At 44.1% G+C, this 24186-nt stretch overlaps 1 protein-coding gene across 1 annotated transcript in view; it reads left to right on the forward strand.

The window, feature by feature from the left end:
• Positions 1–355: 355 nt before the first annotated feature.
• Positions 356–24186, forward strand: part of LOC138540759 (vitellogenin-A2-like) — a 135002-nt gene continuing 111171 nt past the window's right edge. Inside the window, exons 1-11 of the mRNA XM_069641708.1 lie at positions 356–397; positions 520–540; positions 647–798; positions 9387–9638; positions 9755–9916; positions 10002–10150; positions 13451–13601; positions 16841–16998; positions 17083–17248; positions 20185–20310; positions 22431–22649. Coding sequence (XP_069497809.1) covers positions 358–397; positions 520–540; positions 647–798; positions 9387–9638; positions 9755–9916; positions 10002–10150; positions 13451–13601; positions 16841–16998; positions 17083–17248; positions 20185–20310; positions 22431–22649 — 1596 coding nt within the window. The 5' untranslated portion in view covers positions 356–357. The remainder of the gene's footprint in view (positions 398–519; positions 541–646; positions 799–9386; positions 9639–9754; positions 9917–10001; positions 10151–13450; positions 13602–16840; positions 16999–17082; positions 17249–20184; positions 20311–22430; positions 22650–24186) is intronic.

A 24186-nucleotide genomic window follows, 5' to 3' on the forward strand; every position in this document is an offset into this window, starting at 1 on the left:
GCAACATCAGTTTGATAATATCCCCCTCTTTTTCAAATTGGGTCAAGAGGACCCCCCAAAAAGGTTATCGCAACCTGCCAAAGTGGAAAACAGTGATAAGGCGCCCAGGTGACGTGTGCCTCGGTGGGCACTGCTGTGGTCAGTGTGCCAGGCCCTTTGCTATCTAGACGAATGCGAAATCTAAATCTCAAATGCCTAGTATTCCAGGGGGTCATGGTGCCCATTTTCAAAGGTTTGTTTAGCTGTGCTGATAAGAACTGATATCAAAGGCAAACTCCGCAAGCCAACCAGGAACCCATCACATTCCTTCTCCTATAAAAGGCAAGGAGTGGCCTGCGCCCAGCATTCGCCGCCACAATGAGGACTGTCATCCTAGCGCTTCTCCTCTGCCTTGTGGGTGAGTCTAGTCCCTGTGTGTCTTGGCAGGATGTTTCTGAGCTGCCCAAAACAAAGCAACATTCCCATGGCCGTATGTTTCTAAGTGAGTTCATCTTTTCTCCCTGTCTTTATTCCCGACAGGGGGTGAGCAACACAACTATGGTAAGTGTACTTCTGGGGTGCGGTGTGGGTGCATGTCTAGTACGCACGCAGTGGAGGCGGTAAAGCACAACTCCGAGGCAATCGCTGTTTCTATCTCGCCCTCTAGAACCGGTCCTGAGCAAAAGCAAGACCCACGTGTACAACTACGAGGCCCTGATTCTGAATGGGCTCCCCGAGGGCGGCCTTGCCAGAGCTGGGGTGAAACTCAACTGCAAGGTGGAGATCAGCGGGTTTGCGCAGAAGTCGTATCTCCTCAAGGTGAGCAGGCCTTGTCCTCTACCAGGTCGATAAAGGCCATGGACTAAGTATTGATATCAGTCAAAGACGTACTAGCCGTATTCACTTCTGCAGAGCAGCTGACGATTCACGCAGGAGGCGTGGCCTTGCGATGAAGCAGCAGAAGGGACCTAGACTGCATTCCATGTTCTAGTGCGGATTCAATTATGAAGGATTACAAGGAGCATGGCGCAGGTCCATTGCTCTTATTACCATAAGAATGATAATGTTGTCATCAGTGTTAACGGTCAAAGTTAGTAGGCAGCACCCTGGGTTTTCTCCACACATTAAGGATGGGACAGCTCTCGATAAGCGTAGTTCCGCACCATGGAGCGGGTGGCGGGGTGCCCTAAACTGTTTGCCCCTAAAGCATTTTAGCGAGCGTTCCTTGTGCACTATAAGTACTCCTATTTCGCACGAATCTTCAGTCTCTCTTTCCTGCTCTGCCCTTCTTTACATCAGTGGTACCCCTCTCTTTCTTCATTTGTTCTGTCTTTCTTTTAGTCTCTTTCAGACTTCCCTCCTCTCCACACTTCTCCTTTTCCCTTCTCCTTTTCCCTTTTCCTTTTCCTTTCCTTCCCTTCTCCTTTCCTTTCCTTTCCTTTCCTTTCCTTTCCTTTCCTTTCCTTTCCTTTCCTTTCCTTTCCCTCCCCTCCCCTTTCCCTTTATCACCTTACTGTTTCTCTGCGTTTCTCCCCTTTCGTTTCCTGTCCATTCCTCCCCTTTCAACCCCTTTCCCTTCCCTTTCTCTCCTTTGCGTTCCGTTCCTTTCCTTTCCTCTTTCACAATAGCCGTCACAATGGGTTGAATTTAACAAACTATTTACAGGGCAAACATTTTAACATTCAACCGATAACTTTCATCATTTAAAAATAACACATATTTGTTATAGTGCAACTAAAACAACCCACGTTACACTTGCACAGAAGTAAACCTGGGAGAGCCCAATACCATAGACCTTAAGCATTGCGTCATAATTTTAACAGCACAGTCATTTGAAAAAAGAAACACGTACAAAGCAGGGACGTCATTTCACCAAAATGCCAGGGGTAGCGGAAGTGACATCATACAATCCTTGACCTCTGATGACATCACAAGAAGTGATGTCATTTGACCTGTCCCCAAGTGATATCACAGGAAGTGATGGCACACAACCTTTTCCGCCTTCACAAAACAGGAAGTGACATCACTTAGCATTGTTCCTCGGCACACTAAGAAAAATATGATTACGATATCACTGTAATCTGATAGACAATTCATACAAGGATGGATCACCACATGTAGCATTAATATCAGTGTGTATAGGCCCATATTACCAAATGACTGTGCATGTAAGCATTAGGCCCATATTACCAAATGACTGTGAATGTAAGCATTTGCACTTACCTTGGCTTGCCGGCAGTTACGTCATCTCGAGGTTCCGGACAAGGCAATACAAGCTGCTCCTGCTTGGTGTTGGTGGGTCTGGCCGTCCTGCATCCATGTCTGTGCCACATAATGCAGAAACCTGCCATTGAAGACAATGGCAACGCATGGCCAGGGTGCACAATTACACTTAAACTAATGCAACGTGCACCTAACAAAAAGAAGAGGCCATGAAGCCAAAGCGACAGCAAACCTTGACTATCTGTAATTCTCTTGGATTTGGTAGGGAATTTAAACCTGATAATTGTATTGCTGTATATATTTGAAAAGGACTTTTGAGGTTTGTGGGTAGATATCCTCATAAATGTTTCGTTTTAACGGCATACATGATTATGTTGCATATTGTTTCACAATTGGATAGCTCAGAGAGTTTAAATCATATGGCTTTTTTCTATTCCTGCTGTAAAATGTGTTGTTTCGACCTACGGATGGGTACAACACCATTGCCACACATTAATATATGTACAGTAAGTGAACATATCTTAAAGTGAAATATACAAATTTAGTTCAATTGACCTTCCCCTTAGAAAAATGGCACAAGACAAATTTGTATTTTCCTTTCAAAAAAACAAATTAACACAGGAAAAATAACAGGCGAAAGGAGAATTTCCAATAACTATACTGGCAAAGTATACAAGGTGCCCAACAACTTATAATGAAATATTCCAAGGAAAACAAAATCCAAACAGGGTACATGTGCTTTGATGACACTTGCCCCCTTCTTGCCCCCATGTTTGGCTTTCAACAATACTCTGTTTTATAAAGAGAACTTGAAAAGTACACAAACCGTAGTAAAGTTCTCACACAAATATATAAATCCTTATAGAAATATGCTTGGCAAAAAATGTATTCTGGCATTGTTCTCCCAACCTAGAATGGAAGACTAAATAAAAGGAATCGCTGTAAATATTTCAGGAAAGATTATGGGAACTGCAAGGATATGTGATGTGGCTACTCAAAAAGCAATCCCTGAGACAGGTGTGTGCAGACTCTGAATGATGCACACAGAAACACATTTGCACTTACCTATAAAATTGTCAAGCACGTGAAAGTATTTTCCTTTTTAAAGTGGACACTGTACAAATGCCCCATTTGGTAAAGTAACAACCCTGTTTACAAATGAGGAATGCTCTTTAGAAAATAAATAGTGTGGCTTTTTTTTTTCATCATTCGTAAAACAAGTTTGGAATAATAATTATCAGACACTCATGTAACGCGTAAATAAGACATTTTGATATTTTATTAGATACAGCTTTTTTTATTAAGAAACAAAGTGATGGGCACTTAATAAATGCTGATGTAAAGAATACATTCACTCAATAAAATGTGTTGATGTGAAATCTGCACAGCCGATTTAAATCTGCTCATGAGGGATCACACATCAGGACATGTTCTTCTACTCGAAAAGACGTGTCTAGATCAGCACTTTTTAAGGTGGGGAATTTTCCTTATATAATAGTCAAATGAAATCACGTAACTTTACAGCTCTCATACTGCGCCATGTCGGGAGTAAGAAAGTCAGAAACTGTCAGCTTTATCAATGCTTGTTTTTAACAGGGCTTCAGTGCATGGAGGGGCTGACGACACACTTGGTTAAGACATTTGTATTACACTAATAGCACAGTTACAGCTGCAATTAACCCATTCACTCACAGCAGACGGGCTAGAAATAAAACTGGCATGCCACAGTTAGATGCTACTGCTTGATAACAATAGCTCAAATAGATCTCAGGAGGATATGTTTTGTGTGGGGGTGGGGGAGCAGGCACTGGGCAGAAATGGCCAGAGGAATTAGTATGACCATGGGCAGTCAATGGGTGGGCAAATAACCAAACAACACCTACAGCACCTGAAAGCTTGTTGCCCCTCCTCACATGCCATCTCCCTCTGAGCTGTACTCCATTGCAATAGTTCTGGCTCATAGGTGGCGCTGAAGCGCTGCCTAATAGCCAAAACTAAAAAGGAGGAACTGCTGAAGTGAGGGAGATGTTGCCCTCAATGATGCAAGTGAAGTAAATATGCACAACGTTACATTAACAGAAATGAGGACTGTTATTATATGATTATGTTTAAGCGGACAGGACTTCTGTGGGTAATGTAATATGTGCACAGTGTATTTACATGTTTTCAGTTTGATGTACCTGAAGCAAAACTGTAATGAATATGTGACAATAGAGATCTTCTGCATAGAAATGCATGTAAAGCTCTTCGTTTCTATATCATTCCATCACTGTATCCAGTCAGGTATAGCGCAGCTTGACAGTGCCCAGGATCACCTGACCAAGGGTATATGAATGATAATGATGTGTTATTTATATAGCGCCTTAATCCAAAGCACTTTACAGAGCATCTATTTACATAGATATTACCCAGCCGAAATTGGTACTCATTTATCAACCTCGGAAGGATGAAAGGCTGAGTTGGCCTTGCCAGGTTTTGAACCTGCGACCTGCAGATCACGCTCAGACCGCAGCAGCGAGTGCTCAACCCACTGAGCTATCTTACCAGCTAAGAAGCCAGGGGTTCTACCAAAGGCTTGGCCTGCCTGCATTCTCTGCTCCAAAAGCCCCAGAGAGATTTGCAGCTCTCACTTTTGTTTCCCCATGATGTCCATAGCAGTATTTATGGTAGAGCGTTAGCGTGTAACTGGCACTGCCCTCCATTTACAGACCACCAGGGGTCACTTCTCTGGCATCTGCCGCTGTGGGATGTCCTCACAGAGAGAGTTGCCTTCACTCCCATCTTGGCACTGTGGAAACACCCATGAAGGCCCCTACGGCATCTCTCGGAAGAAGTAGCTAGAGATCACCAGCTGTGGAGTGGTTTCTGATGCCACAGTCCCTCAGTGCATGTAGGTGTTGGTGTGAGCCCACCCAGAACCAGCTATGGCCTGGCCCGGGAGGTGATGTGGTAGAGGTAGATGTACATTCCGAGGATGTCATCACATGACCTCTGTTCATTGTGTCTCTTCTGGAATCCCAAGTATGACGGCCAGCGTGTGGTTTTTCGGAGGCCCTGAGGGTTTTTTTTTATTTCTCATGGATGACTGCTCCCCTGGCCGCCATTTTAATCATATGACTGATGAAGAGTACCTGTTGTAATTCACTTTGGCGACTACATTTCTTTCTTCCGACCCTTTACTTTCTTCTAAACTAAGGGATTTTACCATTGAAAGCAAATCCGTTGTATGGACTAGGAACACTATTGGTTCACGCTGGCCAGGGGTCTGAAACGTTTGGCTCGCCAGATGTTTCGAAGTGCGACTCCCATGATCTCTCACCGTTGCTTCTGGGGACCTTTGCAAAGGATATCCCGCCTCTGCAATCGGCGGATTGGCTGGGGATACCGTTAACATCTTGGACTAGGGGAGCCGGCAGGCAAAGCCTGCCCCCTCAAAGGGCCACCTATAAGGGCTATGCTACCCCATCTGGGCCTGTCAGGGCCAGGAAGGACCCCTGAACATCTGCACATTAAGGTTTGAGCCCCGATACATTAGACTTAGTGTTAAGCAACTACCTCTATTCCTTGTTACTTACTCGGACATGTCTATTGTATTGAAACAGTACCTGATCACGATTACCTAATACTTCATTCCTAATATGATATGATATGGCATTTATAACGCGCCTATACACAAGTGTGTTGAGGCATTGGTACAATACAATACTCCTGACTTTTGACTCCATTGCCTGCACCCTGATGTAGCCCCCAACCTTTTATGGGTGACTTTTCCAGCTTGTGCATCGCATCATTGCTCCCTGCTGTGTCCCTGCTTGTCCACCGTGCTCCTACCATGTCCAAGCAGGTAGGACATATGTTATTCTCTCCCCTTGCGTGACACTTATTTCACAGTGCTTTTTATCTCACTGCACCGTTGATTGTGTGATTCTTGAATGACCTATTATATTTTCCGTATTGTAATGTTATAACCTGTATCCATGTAACTTGTTACCATGTATAACCGTAACCAGACCCAGCTTGCCTCAGGATATCAATGTTCCCTATATATCAACCTGCTGTGCCCCTGCGCGCCCACCATGCTTTTACTTGGACCCAGCAGGCAGGGCATGTCCTAGTCTCTGTATGAGAGACACAAACCATAATGTAATGCTCCCACACAAATGTTGCTTTTCATGCTTATTGGCACTCCTGAAGTAGACCCCCCCCCCCGCACCATGAGGCGAGGCTTTGCCAGATTGTGCACACACACTTATTTTGTCTTTAATCCTTACTTGCACTCCTGAAGCACCCCCCCCCACTCCATGAGGCGGTGCTTTGCCAGATTGTGCACACACACACTTATTTTTTCTTTAATACTTATTTGCACTCCTGAAGCACCCCCCCCCCCCACTCCATGAGGCGGTGCTTTGCCAGATTGTGCACACACACACTTATTTTTTCTTTAATACTTATTTGCACTCCTGAAGCACCCCCCCCCCACTCCATGAGGCGGTGCTTTGCCAGATTGTGCACACACACACTTATTTTTTCTTTAATGCTTACTTGCACCCCTGAAGCAGCCCCCCGCCACACCATGAGGTGAGGCTTTTCCCCGGAGTGTGCTTTCACAATTTACCTTTATGTTTGTAACCTTTATGCTCTTTATGGACTGTGCTATCACACTTACTGTAACTAGCGCCTAGCTGCCTTAGGGTTTTGTGTGCTGCTATTAATGTAAAAATAAAAAATAAATACATTGATACGCTGGCTAGGGCCTATGGGAGTTGTAGTCAAAAATATTTGAAAGGCCAACAGATTGCAGACTCCTGATGTAGGCTGTTCGACGACTATTTAGATATAAGAGGGACTTTTAGGTCCTGCTATCACATGTCAAAATCTAACACTGTTTATTTTCTGGACTCCTACTTGGTTCAATAATTAGGTGTTAGCAACTAAAAAATACCTTCTAAAGGGTTAAACACACGTTTTTCCTACGTTATTTTGTGTTCATGGTGAACTGTATACTGATGAAAACTGTAATTGAATAATATTTCCGATTCATTTTTTGATGATGTCTGAGGTTTGCCTTATGACCAGAGGTACATTTATGATTCATTTGACACTTTTAGTCACTAGTCAAGAAATGGCGCCCACTCACTCACTCACTCACTCACTCACTCACTCACTCACTCGCTCGCTCGCTCGCTCGCTCACTCACTCACGGGCAGGGGGCTTCCTTATGGGCCCCTGTTGCCGATCTCTGTGAACCGTATAGATTGTGCCAGATGCATAAAGTGGACAGCGGACGGGGTGTGGGCCTAATGCAATTCCCTTACCACACCCTCATCTCTCTACGTACTGTCACCAGCATCGGTCTCACACGGAGGCCCCAGGATATACTACAGATCAGCGTAAGAACTGCAGACCTTACTATCCAGCAAACGTGCAACAGAACCCTGAACACCGCCCCACTCATTACAGCGCCTGGCCTATCCCTTTCTTGATACAGCGCTCCACTGCTTGCTTGCTATTTCCACACTCTACAGATCCCTTGAGATACACACATAGATATGGAGCACTATTGCTCTCCCCCTTTTTGATTGTTCTTTTTTCTCCAGGTGCTGATTTTGGACTGTGCACAATTGGCAATGCTCCATTTTCAGGGAGATGGGTGTCGTCCATTAGCTCACACTGCCTTGCTTCGTGTTACTGCGGAACAGCTTTTTCTACAGTAGCTCTCCGAACAAGGCTATACCAGGAGCTACTGGGATGGTTACCCCATCAGGGCTATGCACATTTTATGGTATTGGTAAAGGAGGCTCTCAATTTGGCAAAAGCAAATGAGTTGACCACTGGCACTGAGCATTGCCTCCAAATTATGTTTTGTAAGGCTGTATGTAACTAATATCTTTGTTGAGCGCTTTGGTCCCTAGACGGACTAGTGCTAGGGGCCTGAACATAAGGTCCGGTAGTCATTATGTGGGTGCCTCTTCATCTCCAACCACAGGATCCGCTCTATCAGGATGGCCATCTTCGAAAGTGGCTCCTGAAATGGTATCGTAGGGGGATTAATAGGTGATTGGTGTGGTTAGTCAGCCAGTCTGTTAAAAAAGATACAAAGTACATTAGCTTCATTATTCTTACGGCCCCCCCAACCCTTCCCCACGACGCATTCCCTAAAGCATTCTCGTGGGCTTATGATAACCTCACAAGCAAAATCTGTGTCGCTTTTGGGGGCTGATGCAGCTGTCATATGGTTGAGGATTCTGGCAGGCAGTAGGGTGTGGTGGATGGGCAGTCCGGTCTTGCAGTTGGAATGTGAGATCAGGAAATTGGGCCGAGGCCTTAGGACAAAGCAGACAATTATCCAAACGTTGCTGCGTGTTCCATTGCTCCAGTGATAGGGTAGAAGATACGGGCCTGCAGGCTCCGCGGACTACTCCTGGTTGTTAGGTGCAGTTGAGGATTGCAAGTGGGCTGGGTGGGCTCTCAAACACGCGAGGGCGGGATGCAATCTTCCAGCTGAGACTCGAGAGATTGACGCATTGATCCCAGGCCAAGGTGGCTGCTTCCTTCTGGGAAGGGATGGGAGAGCATGGCTACTCTGGATTTCTGAACAACGCCCTCCTATGTTCGACTGGCAAGCACTTATCCTTACATCTGAAAAATGTCCTGCTTAAATATTCTGCTAGCCCTTATTAGACCATCACCCATGCAACCAAATCAACAAAGCATTCGTCCTATGAGAATATAACGCATCGCAACCATCAAATAATGGTTTGAGAAAATGTGGCAGAAAGAGTCATAACATCAAATTAAAAATACTTTTTTTCTAAAATACAAAGCAATGGTAGATTGGAAGACACATCTTGTTATGGGAAGAGGACCATAAACTAGGAAACTTGTAGTAGCACCCCTCCATCCTCACCATTGGTTTGTGAATTTCATGGGAAATCTGAGCGTAAACAAGTAATGGAATTGATATAAAACAGCATCAGCTCTGCAAGTTAAGATTAACTGAAGGGAATTGGCATGCACGGGTATAGTGGATAGTCTTGCAATGAAAACTGTTGAAATATTAAAGGGCCTTCTAGTCTTATCCAGGATAGTGCAGTTTAGAGATTGAGATTTCTGCTCCTGTTTGTGATATACTTCACCAGCGTCTGACATATCCATGCTTATGTATGTTACTACTCTCTTCTTAGATCTTATCTCCAGAAATCAAGGAGTACAATGGCATCTGGCCCAAAGATCCGTTCACTAGATCATCAAAACTCACCCAGGCGCTTGCGGCTCAGCTCAGTAGGCCTGTGACGTTTGAGTACAGCAATGGACGCGTCGGGACCATTCATGCTTCGGACTCTGTCTCTGAAACCGTGGTCAACATCCACCGAGGGATCCTGAACATGCTCCAGGTCACCATCAAGAAGACGCAAAATGTCTATGACTTGCAGGAGGTTGGTGCAACCACCTACATAACTTTCCTTGAACAGAAAGTGCAATACTATTCATTCATTGTATTTGCTTCTATCTGCAGTTCTGTTGATGTGTAAACATAACTTAACTTCCATAGGATGGAATCACAGGTGTCTGCCACACAAGGTATGTGATCCAGGAAGACAAGAGGACCAATCAAATGATTGTCATCAAGTCCAGAGACCTAAACAACTGCCAGGATAAAGTGGTGAAGAACATTGGCATGACCTATGTGGAGATGCTTGCCCACTTTCAGAAGGTATGCCTTGTTACAGCGTTTCCTCTGCAAAGCTTATATTTTCACACCTTGATTTGTGACAACATACGTTTCCTTGTGCATTTAGAACGTAAAAAATGTAAGAGGAGCTGCTACGTACACATACAAGATGAAGCGCAAAGACAGTGGTGCGCTGATTACTGAAGTGACCGCGCAACAGATTTATCGGTTCTCCCCATTCTATGAACTCTATGGAGCGGCTGTTATGCAAGCACGGTATGCTTTTATGTGAGGAGTTAAAATGTGTGCAAATAATTAGCGTGAATTTGTTCCAGCAGCCTAGGCTCAAGCCATCCATGGAACTCAAGACACCATGGAATACAGGTGAGTGCTTCCTAAGGCCTCACACTGCCTGTTACTCTGCTTTCCTAGTCTCAGGCTGTGATTCAAAAAGTGCTTTAGCAATCTCTGAATTTACCAGCGCAAGATGGAGTGTTTCACGCTTTTGATTTTAAGCCTTTACACGGCCTGGGTGATAAGAACTCCTCAATGGCTAAGGTAGTCATTTACCTTTGAATTTAGAGATTGTATTGCTCTTGCTTTATTTTGTCTCTTTCAACTGGAGCTTAAACACTCACCTATGGTTTAGGGAACTGTTTCTCTTGATTCTAGTATGTAACTTTACTGCACTTAGCTGCCCCAAAAGTCTCATAAGCGTTAAGTGCTTTCTCTCTCTGGTTCATTGTTTAGAATTTCTCAAAGATTTTCACTCTCTCAGTTCTTGTCCCTATTGTTTCTGAGCTTGTTTTTTGTGACCCTTCTCTTCTGGTTCCTATCTCCTCGTTTCTCGGCTTGGTTTCGCAAAGACTCTAATATGCTAAAGGAATATTATTTCCCAGTTCCTAGCTCGTTGTTTCTCAATCTGACTTTATAAATGCTTTCATATGCTTTATTAGCACCCTGTGGGGGTGTGTGGAGTGATGGGCAGGCAATCAGGAGGCTAGGAATGTAGGCTGTATCTGCCGATCGAGCCCCTGTTCCAAGCCACCCGATGGCCGGTTCCCCGCCTGCCATCTTCACCCCACCATCTGCCCTCCTTTTTTTAACAAACCACCCTCCCCACTTACCTCATTGCTGAGGCGGTGGCGGATCGCCGCCACAGCTGCTACTTCTGATCCGACTCTGAGGCCTCCATGGAAACAGAAGAGGGGCTCTGTACGGAGCCCCACCTTCCCGATCCATGCAGGCCGTCTTGGAACAGTATTCTCTTTCCATTCACTGGACCGCGGTAGGCATCACATTCACGGAAATAAAATACTTTAAATTAACCCTGTTCTAGCCCATGGAACAGGTTCTAATGGCGTTAAGTACCTATTTCAAGGGCTATACTGTGGGGTAACATTCTCTTTGCTCTCTTTGCTCGCCCCTTTAACTCGGGCACCCGCCGGTATAGCCCATGGAACTGGTACTTAATGCCATAGGAACTTTCTGTCCTCTTCCCTACATGCAGAATTCTTTGGTTTAACTTCATTGATATACTCGTATACTGTACTCCCTGTTCCTATATGCAGCATTTCCCAATTTAACTCCCCAAATGCTCTTGGGACTCCATATCTTGGTCTGCAGCTCTTTTTCCCTCTGCATTTCCACAGCCTCCTCTCAATGTGCCTTTGTCCTTTATCTCCAAGTTGGGGTTTGGTCCTGTCTCTGACCTACACATAGCAGTCACCCTTCTGTTAGGGAGAATGTTCTTTTCTGTGCTAATTCCCTTCTACCTTAGAGACCCCCAGCTCTTTTGCTGGACGTTAGGTCTTTTTCATTTTTATCCTGGAGTGAGTGAGACTTTTTTCTCACTCTCTCAAGTATTGTTCTCTGATTTGAACCCTGTGTTTCTTTTGGTTTTGGAATCTGACAAACTCCATAGGCACCATCTTTTTGTATTGTGACACACAGCACCATTAAATCAAACAGTGTGGATCAATAGAAACCGAAAAACGGTAATGGATGCTGAACAGGCATAGATTATGCACCAATACATTAGGCTCCACCATCGATGTCACTCCGCACGTTGGTGACTCTGCTCACTTTCTGGAACTGCAATAGACCACATCTGTGACTGTAATTACTTTTAACTTCTCACATATTCCCAAATCTTTTTCTGTGATGATATTTACCTACGTTAGATCGCAGTTTACACATTAAAGTGTCCTCGTTTCTCTTCAGGGTTCTCCACTTATGGTCAATCAATGTCACCTACTTTGACTTTCCATACATTTTAGTTGAATATAATCGGTAGAAACTTCCACCGAACAAAGAGTAGTTACTAACCTCACAATTGTGGTTTTATGGAACTAATACTGTTGAAAATATATTAAAATGCAGAGTTGCTCACTCCAAACAGGCCTGAAGCCACAAGGACATACCCCTTAAATCAGAGCAAGCCCCAACAACAGCACCACCAGCCTCAGGGACTTAAACAGACACTCACTACTAGTCGAGAACTAGAAATCACCAGCATCTGGAGGCATACTGTTCACAGGCACCATTACAGGGACTTTAACATACTCTTCTTAACAGCCATGTGAATATAGCAGGCGTCTCAGATCTCTCTCCTTAGGATCAAACACGGATTTGTTTCTAAAGTGATGGCTGCTTTAATGGATTATTACATATTTATGATCACTTGGGTGGCATCTGAACATCGAAGAGGGCACTGGTTTGATTCTGACTTTATTTTTGATAGTCCACGTTTTTTGTCTCAACGAGGCTTCCTGGTGCTTGAAGGAAGATGAAACACAGAAATAGCAAAGAAAGAAAGGGCAGAAAATAACAATAAAACACATACAATCAAATGGAAGTGCACATAGAGGCCCACAATCTGGCCATGCAGGACAGGGTGGAGACGCAGAGGTGGAAGCCATCGGGATTACCAAGAAGTATGCAATGACCATAGACCAGGCACGCACGTGGCCCCTCTTCAGAAGAAATTATTTACCCTTGTGGACCCAGATTGTTGATGGGAGGTGTCTCTTTTAGAGATAAGAGGGATGGAACCTGGTTGGAAGCCAGGTGCCTCAAAAAAGCAGCATTGAATCACTTGAGAAAAGATGTACTCATTGGCTGCAAGTGGCATGGAAACAGGCCAATTCCACCAGGCTCTTAGCATGGTCAGCCACTCTTACAGCTGTTTAGTCCTTCAAAATTCATCTGCAGAAGTTCAGTTTGATCAAGAGCAATTCCATTTTGTGCAGCCCAAGATTTTGCCGGCCAGCGCAATTGTTATTAAAGTCCTACAGGTTGGATCTGACTTTGCTGTAACATTTAAAAGGTTGTCTGCCAAAATGTGATTTGAGAGAACCAGGCATTTAGGCCTTACCACTTTATCCCCATATTCTTACTATTTCAGCCAGCGGCTCCATATAGACTTTACCTGTATTTTAAATACTGAAGATTCACAAAAAGAAGTATTTTTTTTACCCAGAATATCATGACATACTTTAGGATTTCAATTCTGAAGTTTATCCTTAAATCAATGTATGAATTCATTTCTAACCATATTGTCTTTCTTTTTCCTAGACAAGTCCTTTCCTTGGTGGAAACTAAAAGTATTCGAGTGAACCCACCACAAACAGAGCTCCCAGACCGTGGGGGCCTCCGCTACCATTTTGCTACAGAATTGCATCAAATTCCAAACCAGCTTGTGAAGACTAGGAGTCCCGAGGCACAGGTACATTGCACAAAACGAATATAATGTTATGGAATACTTTGATAAATAATAAAATATATATTGTTTTCATCTCGGTGTGACAGTAAAGACCACACAATATGAAATGCCAATGTTGCAAACAGGCTGTGAGCAGAATAAATTCGCAGTTTTCAATATATGCCCACCAAATATTGGAGAAGTGCCAGGGTCCTCTTGGTTGCGCATTCATACGCTTTGTGTAGGATAATGTGTGTAATCCCTTTTGGGCAGGGCATGTTTGCAGTTTCCTCTGCAAAGGTCATTTGTTTGCTTTTGGATTCTACATCATGGCCTGCCGCCTTCCGAAATCTGGCAATTTCACATGGAGAATTGTTTATCTGTAGGACATATGTTGGGATCGGATCAGATCTGTGATTTCTGCTGGGGGTGCATTATTTAAGATACCCTACACTCAGCCACATATGAATGGTCCTGACATCTTAAAAATAGGTTCTTTGTATGGCTGAAAGGCAGTTTAGAAGATAGAAACATGAGTACAGAAAATGAGCGACACACACAGCAAGATATCTGGAAAGATGGCTGCAACCTCCGTTATTCATTCTTCATACCGTGTGACGAATCTGAGGATGTCGTCTCTTCGCCCCTAGGGGGAGAGCTTTTGCATGAGGCCAGCTCAGTGCGTCCACAGTACAATAGTCCCCCTAAGGGTGGCACACCAAGGGAGGATCACATGGGGAAGAGATACCCCTATGGGATTGGGGCTGATCATCACCAGAGGATGTGGTATCACCCTGCTTTAATACCTCCAACCCCTTCACTAAATCTAAACCCTTCTTCCCCCTTCCTAGAGAGAACTGATAAGTCAGAAAATACAAAATATCATGTATATAGCATTAAGGCTGGTACTAGGATGAAGAATAACGGTGAGTGCAAGGATCACTTGTGAGACGCAGAACGAGTAGCCCAATTTCTGGATGCCAGTGATTTCCACAAAGCAGTTCATCAATCCCATGCACAGATTTCAAAGCAGTTCAAGCCCAGGCTCAAACCAAACCGCAGGAGAGACACGGGAGGGAGTGAGCTGTCCCCTGAAGAATAATAGCGGGAAAAGAGCCACAAAATCCTGTGAATCGCAAAAGAGTAACACCACGTAGCTGGAGGAAGGCTTCAGTCTGCAGACCACTGCAGACCCCTCTGGATGCCTGAACACTGCCGGAGTCTCCAGAAGGTATACAACGTCCCGGGAACTGCAGGTACTGCGAGAAGGATGCAAACAGGTACACAGGTTGCATGGGAGCAGTGAGAGGTCCCGGCTAGCACAGGGTGAGCTCAGGAACCAAAAAGAGAGGGGTTGGGACCCTGAGGCAAATAAGAGACAGTTGTATACTTGACAGGAGAGTGAACCAAGCAGATACAATGCAATCGCGTGAGTCTGGGACCTGCACCCAAAAGAGCGGGTCTGGGTTCCTGAAATGAATAATAGACAGTTGTCTACTTGGCAGAGAGTGAACCAAGCAGATAAAATGCAAGGGTGGAAGTCCTGGACCTGCACCCACAAGAGAGGGTCTGGGACCCTGAAATGAACAAGAGACAGTTGTTTACTTGGCAGGAGAGTGAACCAGTGCAGCAGTGCAAGTCTGGAACCCACACCCATATGACAAACAAAAGTTTAAAGCCAAGATGGTCTGGGACATTGTGAGAGAAAAGAGAGAGACAATCCATGAGAACCCACTGGTTTGGCAGAAGAGAGAACTAAACTCACTTTTGTGAGTCTGAGACTCGCACCCATATGAGAGACTAGGAACAGGAGGGTCAAGGACACTGGAATGGATAAAAGGAAACCTATGCTTGGTATCGGAGCATGCCATGCTTGTATGATAAAAAAAAACTGTGTAATAAAGTGGCAGTTCTTTGTGGATTATTCAGTAATTTAAGATAACAAGAAGTCTATGGGAAAGGAGCACCACCCTACCATCGGAATCCTGTATTGCGTTTGGAACATTATTTTGCATCACTTTATTACCTGCAATACACCAAGAACACTGTTTTACTTTGCGACAAGACCATCCTTGCACAGTTATCTTAGATCATTAGTGTTAGGGACAGAAGTATGGAAACAACAGTGACAGACTTTTCAGTTTTGAACCGCCTGGAAATTTCACTGGTTTCCTTTGAGGTAGGGAACCCCTTTTAGCTTTAGGGAAACAGAGACCTTTTTCCACCCCTTTCTTTAAAAAAAAAGTTTTATCCAAACACATGCCACCATTGTGTCCGAACCTTACTTCTGCACCCTTACAACCTACTGAAGGAGCTATTACCTATGTGTTTGGTTCGATCCATTTCCCAACCATTGGCAGATTTATACAGAATTCAGTGCATCCAATTAAAGAATCCTTATTGTCCTCATTTATACCTTGGGCAAGCTATCCGCAGATGTTGCTTAGCTCTAGTCTTGGTCTTGTGTTCCTTCCACAGGAATGTCGACAACAAATACAACAGATCTGAGACCTGCATTCCACAGTTGCTGACCCCGGTCCCTGCTGATTAGGGTTTGATGGCTAACAGCTTTTTCTAAAATATATTTGTTGATAATTGATTTCTCTTTTACTGAGGGAGATCCATGCATAGGCAGGATGCATTCCTCGTCTGCTCTCAGACCAATGGAGGCCACTGTTTGATGTGGCATTTGGTCAGTGAACTCAGATTACCTGGGGCGGTGCAGGAACTGCGGCAAGATGCTGTAGCCTTGGGTAGCATGCCTTGACTGGGAGAAGGGTTGGCTGGTGGAAGATTTATGCTCGATTCCTCTTTTTTGCATTAGAAACTAGAATCAGTGTATGCCCTAATACAGTACAAATAGAAATAACTCTGTCTTCATGTGTCTCTTTTCCTTCAGAATGTTATTAAATCATTGGTTTCCATTGCGTAGACCGTCAATTTATTGAGCTTCAAATTGCTTTGTTGGTCTTTGGTGTTTTAAGAACAACAGGTTCTGTTGCGACTTCGAGGCACTGCCCAGACCAATCGACTATTTTGCATATGGGAGAGTTCCGCTTTCCGGAGACACCATTTGTTGTGAACAACAGGTTTCTGAAGATGTGAATACTTACTCTTGTTTTTTTCAGTACTGTACTCCAAAGAGATATTAATACTGCCCACTGGGCTATGATAACTCATGGTAGCTGATGAAATGTATAAGTATCACATTTTCTTACGCATCCCAATTGAACTACCTGTTTAATTGTATTGCTCATGTGTAGGTAGCTGAAACCTTACAGCATTTAGTGCAGCATAACCAACAGCAGGTACACCAAGATGCACCAGCAGACTTCCTTCAGCTCATCCAGATTCTGCGCACCTCTGACCTGGCCACTCTTCAGGCCATTTGGAAACAATCTGCAGACAAACCCCAATACAGGTAGATCGCTCTGTTTGATTTCATTGTCTTTCTACCATTGACAGTGTGTCTGTATGTTTGATTGATCGCTTTCCTTGATTGCAGGCGGTGGATCACAAATGCAATCCCAATGGTCGGTACTATTGACTCCCTCAAGTTTGTCAAGCAAAATATTCACAACCAGGAACTGAACCACCATGAGGCGATCCAGGTGGCCGCTCTCGCCTTGCAGTTCACCAAAGCGGACCGTCACACCATACAAATTGCTATTGTAAGTCTTTGATTATGAAATTTATTTGGACTTAAATACCAAAAAGGAAGATTATTTGATGACAGGTCTCTCATTGTTAACTACAATACACAAGTCACATGGCTCATAACAATGCACCTAATATTGTCTCGTATACAAACATCTCACAGTTATGATGAGGAAGTAGCTAATAGAAAACATGAGTTAGGAAAATAGATTACAAGTATTACAACTGATAAGGAAGTGTAGAGGGATTCTGCTCGAAGACATACAAGTCTGTTCAAAATGAAATATAAAAATTGAGTAAAAGCACAATGACCCTTAGAGATGGATTGAATATGTTGAAAGTAATAGCCAAACATAATTCCAAAACCCTTTGGGATTACCTAAGTGAGCAGGGAAGGAAAAGTATCAAAAACCAAATGAATCCAATTACAGACAGATTGTGAGTACGCCACTTTAGTGGTCTATTCTCCAAACCATTGTCCATGGAGTCGATTACTATTGAAGTGTCTCCTGTGTTCTGAGAGGTACTTGTGGAATAAAAAATACAGAGAGGAAGCTACTTGAAAGAAAAAACTCAAGGGCTATGGGCCCCACTTGTCTGCCAAACGCAATGCTGAAAAAGAATTCTTGGCTATGAGCGCAAATGTTATTTCCTCTGTTCCAGAGTATTTTAAGGTTAAATGAGATTCCTGAATCTTGGTGTCGAACTTATATTGTTCCTATATTCAAGAAGGGTGACCATAGTCTACCTGAAAACTCTTGGCGAATAGCCCTACTAAATTCCTCTAGTAAAAATGTTTTCCTCTCTGATTCTGCATGAACTAGTGATGTGGGCCGCACCTGCTAATACATTATCTAGCTTTCAAACAGGGTTCAAGAAGGGATTGGGGATAGACTTGAATGGGTTTATGATCAAATTATTGGTTGATGAAACCCAAGTAAAGGGGATATTCTATATGTGGTCTTCCTAGACTTCCATTACACATTTGATTGCGTGGATCCCCATCAACTTTGGCAAAAGCTGAAGAACATGAATATCCCAATAGGTCTGTTGATTACACTGATGCATTTACACACAAATACGTCTGTTCGTATTGGAACCAATTTGGACGGTTCCTTCACTGATGAAATAAACACCAGAGTAGGGTTGAGACAGGGGTGTGTATTAGCCCCCTGTTTTTTTAAACCTGTATATGTGTGACCTGTAATAAGAACTAGAGAGTGTTAGATCATTTCCACCAAAAATTGGGCATGTCCATCTGAAATACTTGACTTTTGCTGACAATGTCATTCTCCTTGATAAATCTATCATTGGCCTACAGAGAAGTCTCACAAAAATGGTGGATTTTGCCACCACAAACCAACTAAGGATAAACATCAAAACAATAACCGTAGTGATCTTCCCCAAAACAGCAATTAAAAGAAGGGCCAAGTTTTACATGTATGGGGACCCAATTCAAACCTGTAATTCAATTTGATATGTGGGATACACAATGAACAATACCAGAAAAGTGTGGGACACTAAAACTAGACAAATGGCCAGAATGCCAGCATATGCAGCTCAAAGAACATTAATAGAAAATATTGCCTGTTTACGTTAATCCCCCTGCTAACCTATTATAAACAAAACATTCTTCCCTTATGGTTATATGAGATAGAACGTTTGGGTGCACCCAATGAAAACGAGCTGGACCTCATAGAGGGTACTATCTGAAAAAAGTATTACACCTGCCAAGCTGTGTCCCTATGGTGGTTATCATGTTAGAATTGGGTATCCAATCGATCCAGTGATATATTATTTTGGCTAAAAGACTGTTGCTGTTGTTCAAAATCCTAAATCCAGTAGAAGCCTCTCTTTATACATTAATATTAACCCACAAATGTTGTAATGCATTAAATTCCTTCTATAACACCTATATGTACACGTTAATGGAAATACGGTGTAACAGAGACCTGTTAGTGCTTGATCCCTGGAGAATATTTTTTTATTTTAATTGTACATTTGGAAATAAAACGTAGAGTAAGAGAGTTTGGCTCAACCAAACAATGTGACAAGTTAGAGCAATACAGCTTACTAACGGACTATAGATGTACAATTAGGCTATCTGGCTATCTCCCGGGCTATCTGAAGTGCTCTGCTTGTCCCATCTATTGACAGAGTCTCTTAAGCTTTAGTCTAAACCAATTGTGTACTTTGGATGTTTGCAGCCCAAGAAGGGGAATGTCTAGAAACCACTGAACTGGTCGGCTGTGTAAACAGAGGGCCTCCTGGCAAAAAAGCGCAACATCTGTTTTTGAGTTTTGAAGGTTCACTCGATATTCGTAAAATGATCTTGGGTCCTCTACGGAAAGGACTACATCAGTCAATTGATGAAATGATGTTGAAGAGAGTATTAAATGGCGATAAACTTCATAAAAGCATGCCATAAACTTCTGGGAGAATCCCTACCAGGAGAGCGTTAGTTTCCCTCTTAAATTGGTTATGATGGAACTGAACGCACTGAATTATGTTTCAGCACTTTAAGTAGTGTGGGATAAAGCAGACCAAATGGCCTACTTTTTGGATTTTGATATCTTGATGATTTTATCCCTCTCTTTTCTTCTTCATTTTGTTGTTTTTGTCTCTCTCTAATACATGCATTTGATATTGAAATATGTGATATTGTACATGAGATTTTTTTAATGCGATTGACATAGTTATACCTTGTGATGAAATGTATGTTGTATTTTTTGCATATAAGTATAAAGCTTTTGCTAAACCAGTACATACGAAATAAGAACATTTGTGCCACATTATATCAAAACCATTTCGAATGATCCACTCAGATTGATATTTAAATGCAATGCAAAGGCTGTTACAAAACTTGAATGGTTTTAAATGATAAAAAATACCTTTTTAAGTTGAGCACTGGCCCAGGCCTTTAACTAGTCTTACTTTTCTACTTCTGCAGGAAATGGTGACAGATGCGAAAATTCGCAGTTCTCCCCCGCTCTACAGGGTTACAGTCCTGGGATATGCATCCATGGTGAACAGGTACTTTAGCGCATCACCGTCTAGTCGGGACGACGTTCTTGCAGTAAGTATCATCTATGTGGCTATAGGATCAATACACAAAGGCCTCATTACAACCCTGGGGTTGGACCATGGTGCTATTAGCACCATGGTTCATGCCGGATTCCGCCATGGTGGATGGCGGATTTACCGCCCCATTCCAAGGTTGACGGGGCGGTAAATCCCCATTCACCATGGCCCCTTCTCCATTCCCATTTTTGGCCCATAGGGCTCAATGGGAATGGGGAAGGCGCTAAATACGGCACAGTAAATTACGGTGCCGTAATTAGCACCAAGGTCCCTTAGCGGGTTGGACTTTAACGCCTGCAAAAAGCAGGTGTTAAAGTGTGAATCGGGCGTTAAGGGTTTAACCGCGCTGCAGCCTTTTACGGCGCCGTTAACCCCTTAACGCCAGGGTTGTAATGAGGCCCAAAGCCTAAAATGTAATCCAACTACAAATGGTTGAAAAGTAAGCATGAAAGGAATGCGGTATTGGATCCATCGGTGAGGCCTCTGGTCCTTCTCATGAGGCATGGTGGGAGCACAATGCTGCTGGGATGTCTGGCCAAGGCTACAAAAGAGACCTTTGCCTTTGCCTGGTACAATATGACAACTACAGCCCCATATAGTAGGATGGGCGGGAATCACTGATGCAGATCCAGCGACTCCACAGCGCAGATACTCACTGGAATATAGATTCAATTGGATCACTGGTTCCGATAGACCAATAAATGAATCGGAACTGGGTCTGCCTTTCCATCCCTAACCTTGAATCCCGGCCTGTAAACCTCAACCCCCACTCGGATTTCTGTCTAGATGTACCCCTAATTGTCAACCCGTCTAATTGTAGCCAGAGTATTGTATCTTATTACAGCATTCACCTTGTTGCACATCACTCTATTACTTCACAGCTAGGTTTGTGCTACGTGGAACCCAGAACAAGTAGGAGGAATAATGCATTGCTCAAGTCAGTGGTGCAGGGGACAAAGTAGCCGTAATGACAACTGACCTACCAGTCTGCATCTATCGACTAAGATGCTAATGCGAGATACATAGTATTTGTTGAGCTGAGGAGGTGAAGAAACTGGAGAGGAGAGCTAAGTCAACAAAAAGATATCATGGACAATCTTGTGTGGAAAGTTCTGTGCAGTAAGGTTTACTTTAAGAATCCTCTTCTTAGTGGTTCTCTCATTTGTAACCATTCTAAGGGCTACACATGGGTTGGAGTCTTATCATGTGAAGTGATGCATGGTCTGATGTCATTACACTCCCAACATAAAGTGATCTGGCACCACTGGAGATCTAGACTGTGCACTGGTGGCATGGGGGGGAGGATCTTTGGGCAAGAGGAAAGCTGTCCTCGCATGACTTCCTCTCCCTCAATAAGTGGCTCTTAATGCAGCAGTAGCTGGCCAAATGCGCCTGTCAGTTACAAGTAAAAGACTACATATGTCATTTCTCTAACATTTCAGCGTTCATGGTATTTGCTTTGTAATTCCTCTGTCAACGTGCAATTCTTGTCAGGTAACAAACATCTGAACGTTTGCAGTTACACAAATAGATTGTTGAGGCATACAATGAGATTGCCCATGTAGACGTCGCCATAATGTTGAAACCAATTATACAATAGAGTGTAAAGACACTTAGGGCCTCATCACATGGTTCATGCCGGTAATTTACCGGTACCGCCTTGGAGGAAAGGGGAATTACCGCCCCATTCCAAGGTTGGCGGGGCGGTAATTCCCCCTTCCACCATTGCCCTTCCCCATTCCCATTTTTGCCCCATAGGGCTCTATGGGAATGGGGAAGGCGCTAATTACGGTACCGCAAATTGCGGTACCGTAATTAGCTCCACTGGTCCCTTTGCGGGTTGGTTTTTAACACCTGCAAAAAGCAGACGTTAAATTCCCCAACCCGCAAAGGGACCTTGTAGTAAGGCGGTAAGGATTTACCGGTACTGGCAAATACCGGTACCGGTAAACCCTTACCGCCTACCGTGTAATGAGGCCCTAAATAATAGCTTGAGACAAACCATGCGAAAAGATAACTTTTTTTGTTCACACACTTGGGTTAAATTGTTTAACAATTGTGCAAACTTACAATGCAGATCAGGGTAATAACAAGGCAGCGCCTTCTCTGTTACAGCCCCTGCATGACCTGGCAGCAGAGGCAGCCAACAATGCCCATCTGGAGGACATGGCACTGGCCCTGAAGGCTCTTGGTAATGCAGGACAACCCGCCAGCATCAAGCGAATCCAGAAGTTCCTGCCCGGGTTCTCTGCCAGTGCTTTCCAGCTGCCAGTCGGGATCCAGACGGATGCAGTGATGGCCCTGAGGAACATCGCCCAGGAGGACCCGAAGAGGGTAAGTGAAAAGAGGGAGCCTGGCCAAATCTGAGAAGACCGAACATTGTTCCCTGGTAGACCTAAGCCAGCGGTATACTTCAAGAGCAAAGAATGTTTCTGATGCTTGAGGAGTGATGCTGTCTAGCAGCTGTTATTTCACGGCACAAAAGTACTTTATAAAGCACATTCCTTTACACAAGTGTTTAAGTGAGTAGAGTCTTAACGGCTTTATTTAGAATGATGGGCCTCATTATAAGTTTGCTGGTCTGGAAACAGCGGTTACCGGACCGGCAAACTACAAGTCTGTCTGCCAGAGCCGCTGTGCCCGACAGGTCTGACCCGGCCAGGCACAGCAGCCACCGTAGGCAGACTCTCATGGAAGCACCAGCACCGTTAGCAACGTGCCGCTGCTTCTGTGGTCCCCTTTCCCCTATGGGAATGGGGACTTACCATTTGCCAGCGCCTGACTTCCCAGACCGCCGGGGTTGTAATCCCCCAGTGTTACCAGGAAGTCAGGCACCAGTAAATTATTCTGAGTCTGGCGGCAACCCGCCAGTAGCACCGGCAGGGTTACTGCCAGACTCAGAATGAGGCCCAATGTATTGCATTGAAACAGAAGTGCCGCATAGCAGCAAATAGAAAAACGTATTAAAATGTCAAACCAAATTCAGAAGAACTGTTTGTACACAAGATCATTGAACTACGAAAGAAATAGTTCAAGTTCACGAAGTAAACATTCTGTACTTGAGCATTTCTGTTAATGCACATTCCTGAAACAGCCATTAGCATTTAGCTCCTGGTGCTTAGTCAATCGGAATGCCCGGATTGAAAGCATTTCCTGCGGGTACATGCCCTGTTCGGAGTGGGATAACTCCCCCTATCTGCCCCATGGCTCTCCGCACCAAGCCTATGTTATGATGCATAGTTCCATGGCATGAGGTGCCATGGAATGCAGGGATGGAATGTTAGGCGCAGAGAGCGGGGAGAGTGACAGCTGGGGAAAGACATGGGATACGGTGGCGGAAGCCATTAAGGCTGATGTATGGGCCCTAACAAAGGAGTCAATACATGCTACTTGTATGTCATTTTGTTACTGCTACAGCCTCACATGACTCCCCCCCCCCCCAGTCGGAGGACTTGCTCGATCAATCTTTAATTATGAGCACCTGCCTGCCACCCGAGCCACTGCCGCCTCCTGTCCTAGTCCTCAAAGCCATCAAGGAAATGTATGATGTGCTTCCCTAGTGCTTCTGTCTGACATTTCTGTGGCTGACATTTTTTTTGGGACACAGGTTATGTTTTTTTCTGCACAAAAAAAAACAGCCTGTAGCGTCCTAAGGTGCTACGAGCCATAATGATGACATTGGTGGGCCATAAAGGGAGATAATGGCCCGCCACTCGCTCTGTTATCAGGCATAATAGCTTGGTGGTCTACCTTTACCACCCAGAATGTCTCACTCATCTCAACATTATAAATACTAACCAATCCCAGCTTTTCATCGCCTGTATACAATGTCTGTACAAGGTTGGGGAAGGCCATCCTAGCTGGAAAATAG

The sequence above is a fragment of the Ambystoma mexicanum genome, chromosome 1q, assembly GCF_040938575.1.
Source record: "Ambystoma mexicanum isolate Mex_15411 chromosome 1q, UKY_AmexF1_1, whole genome shotgun sequence".
In the NCBI taxonomy this organism is placed as follows: Eukaryota; Metazoa; Chordata; class Amphibia; order Caudata; family Ambystomatidae; genus Ambystoma; species Ambystoma mexicanum.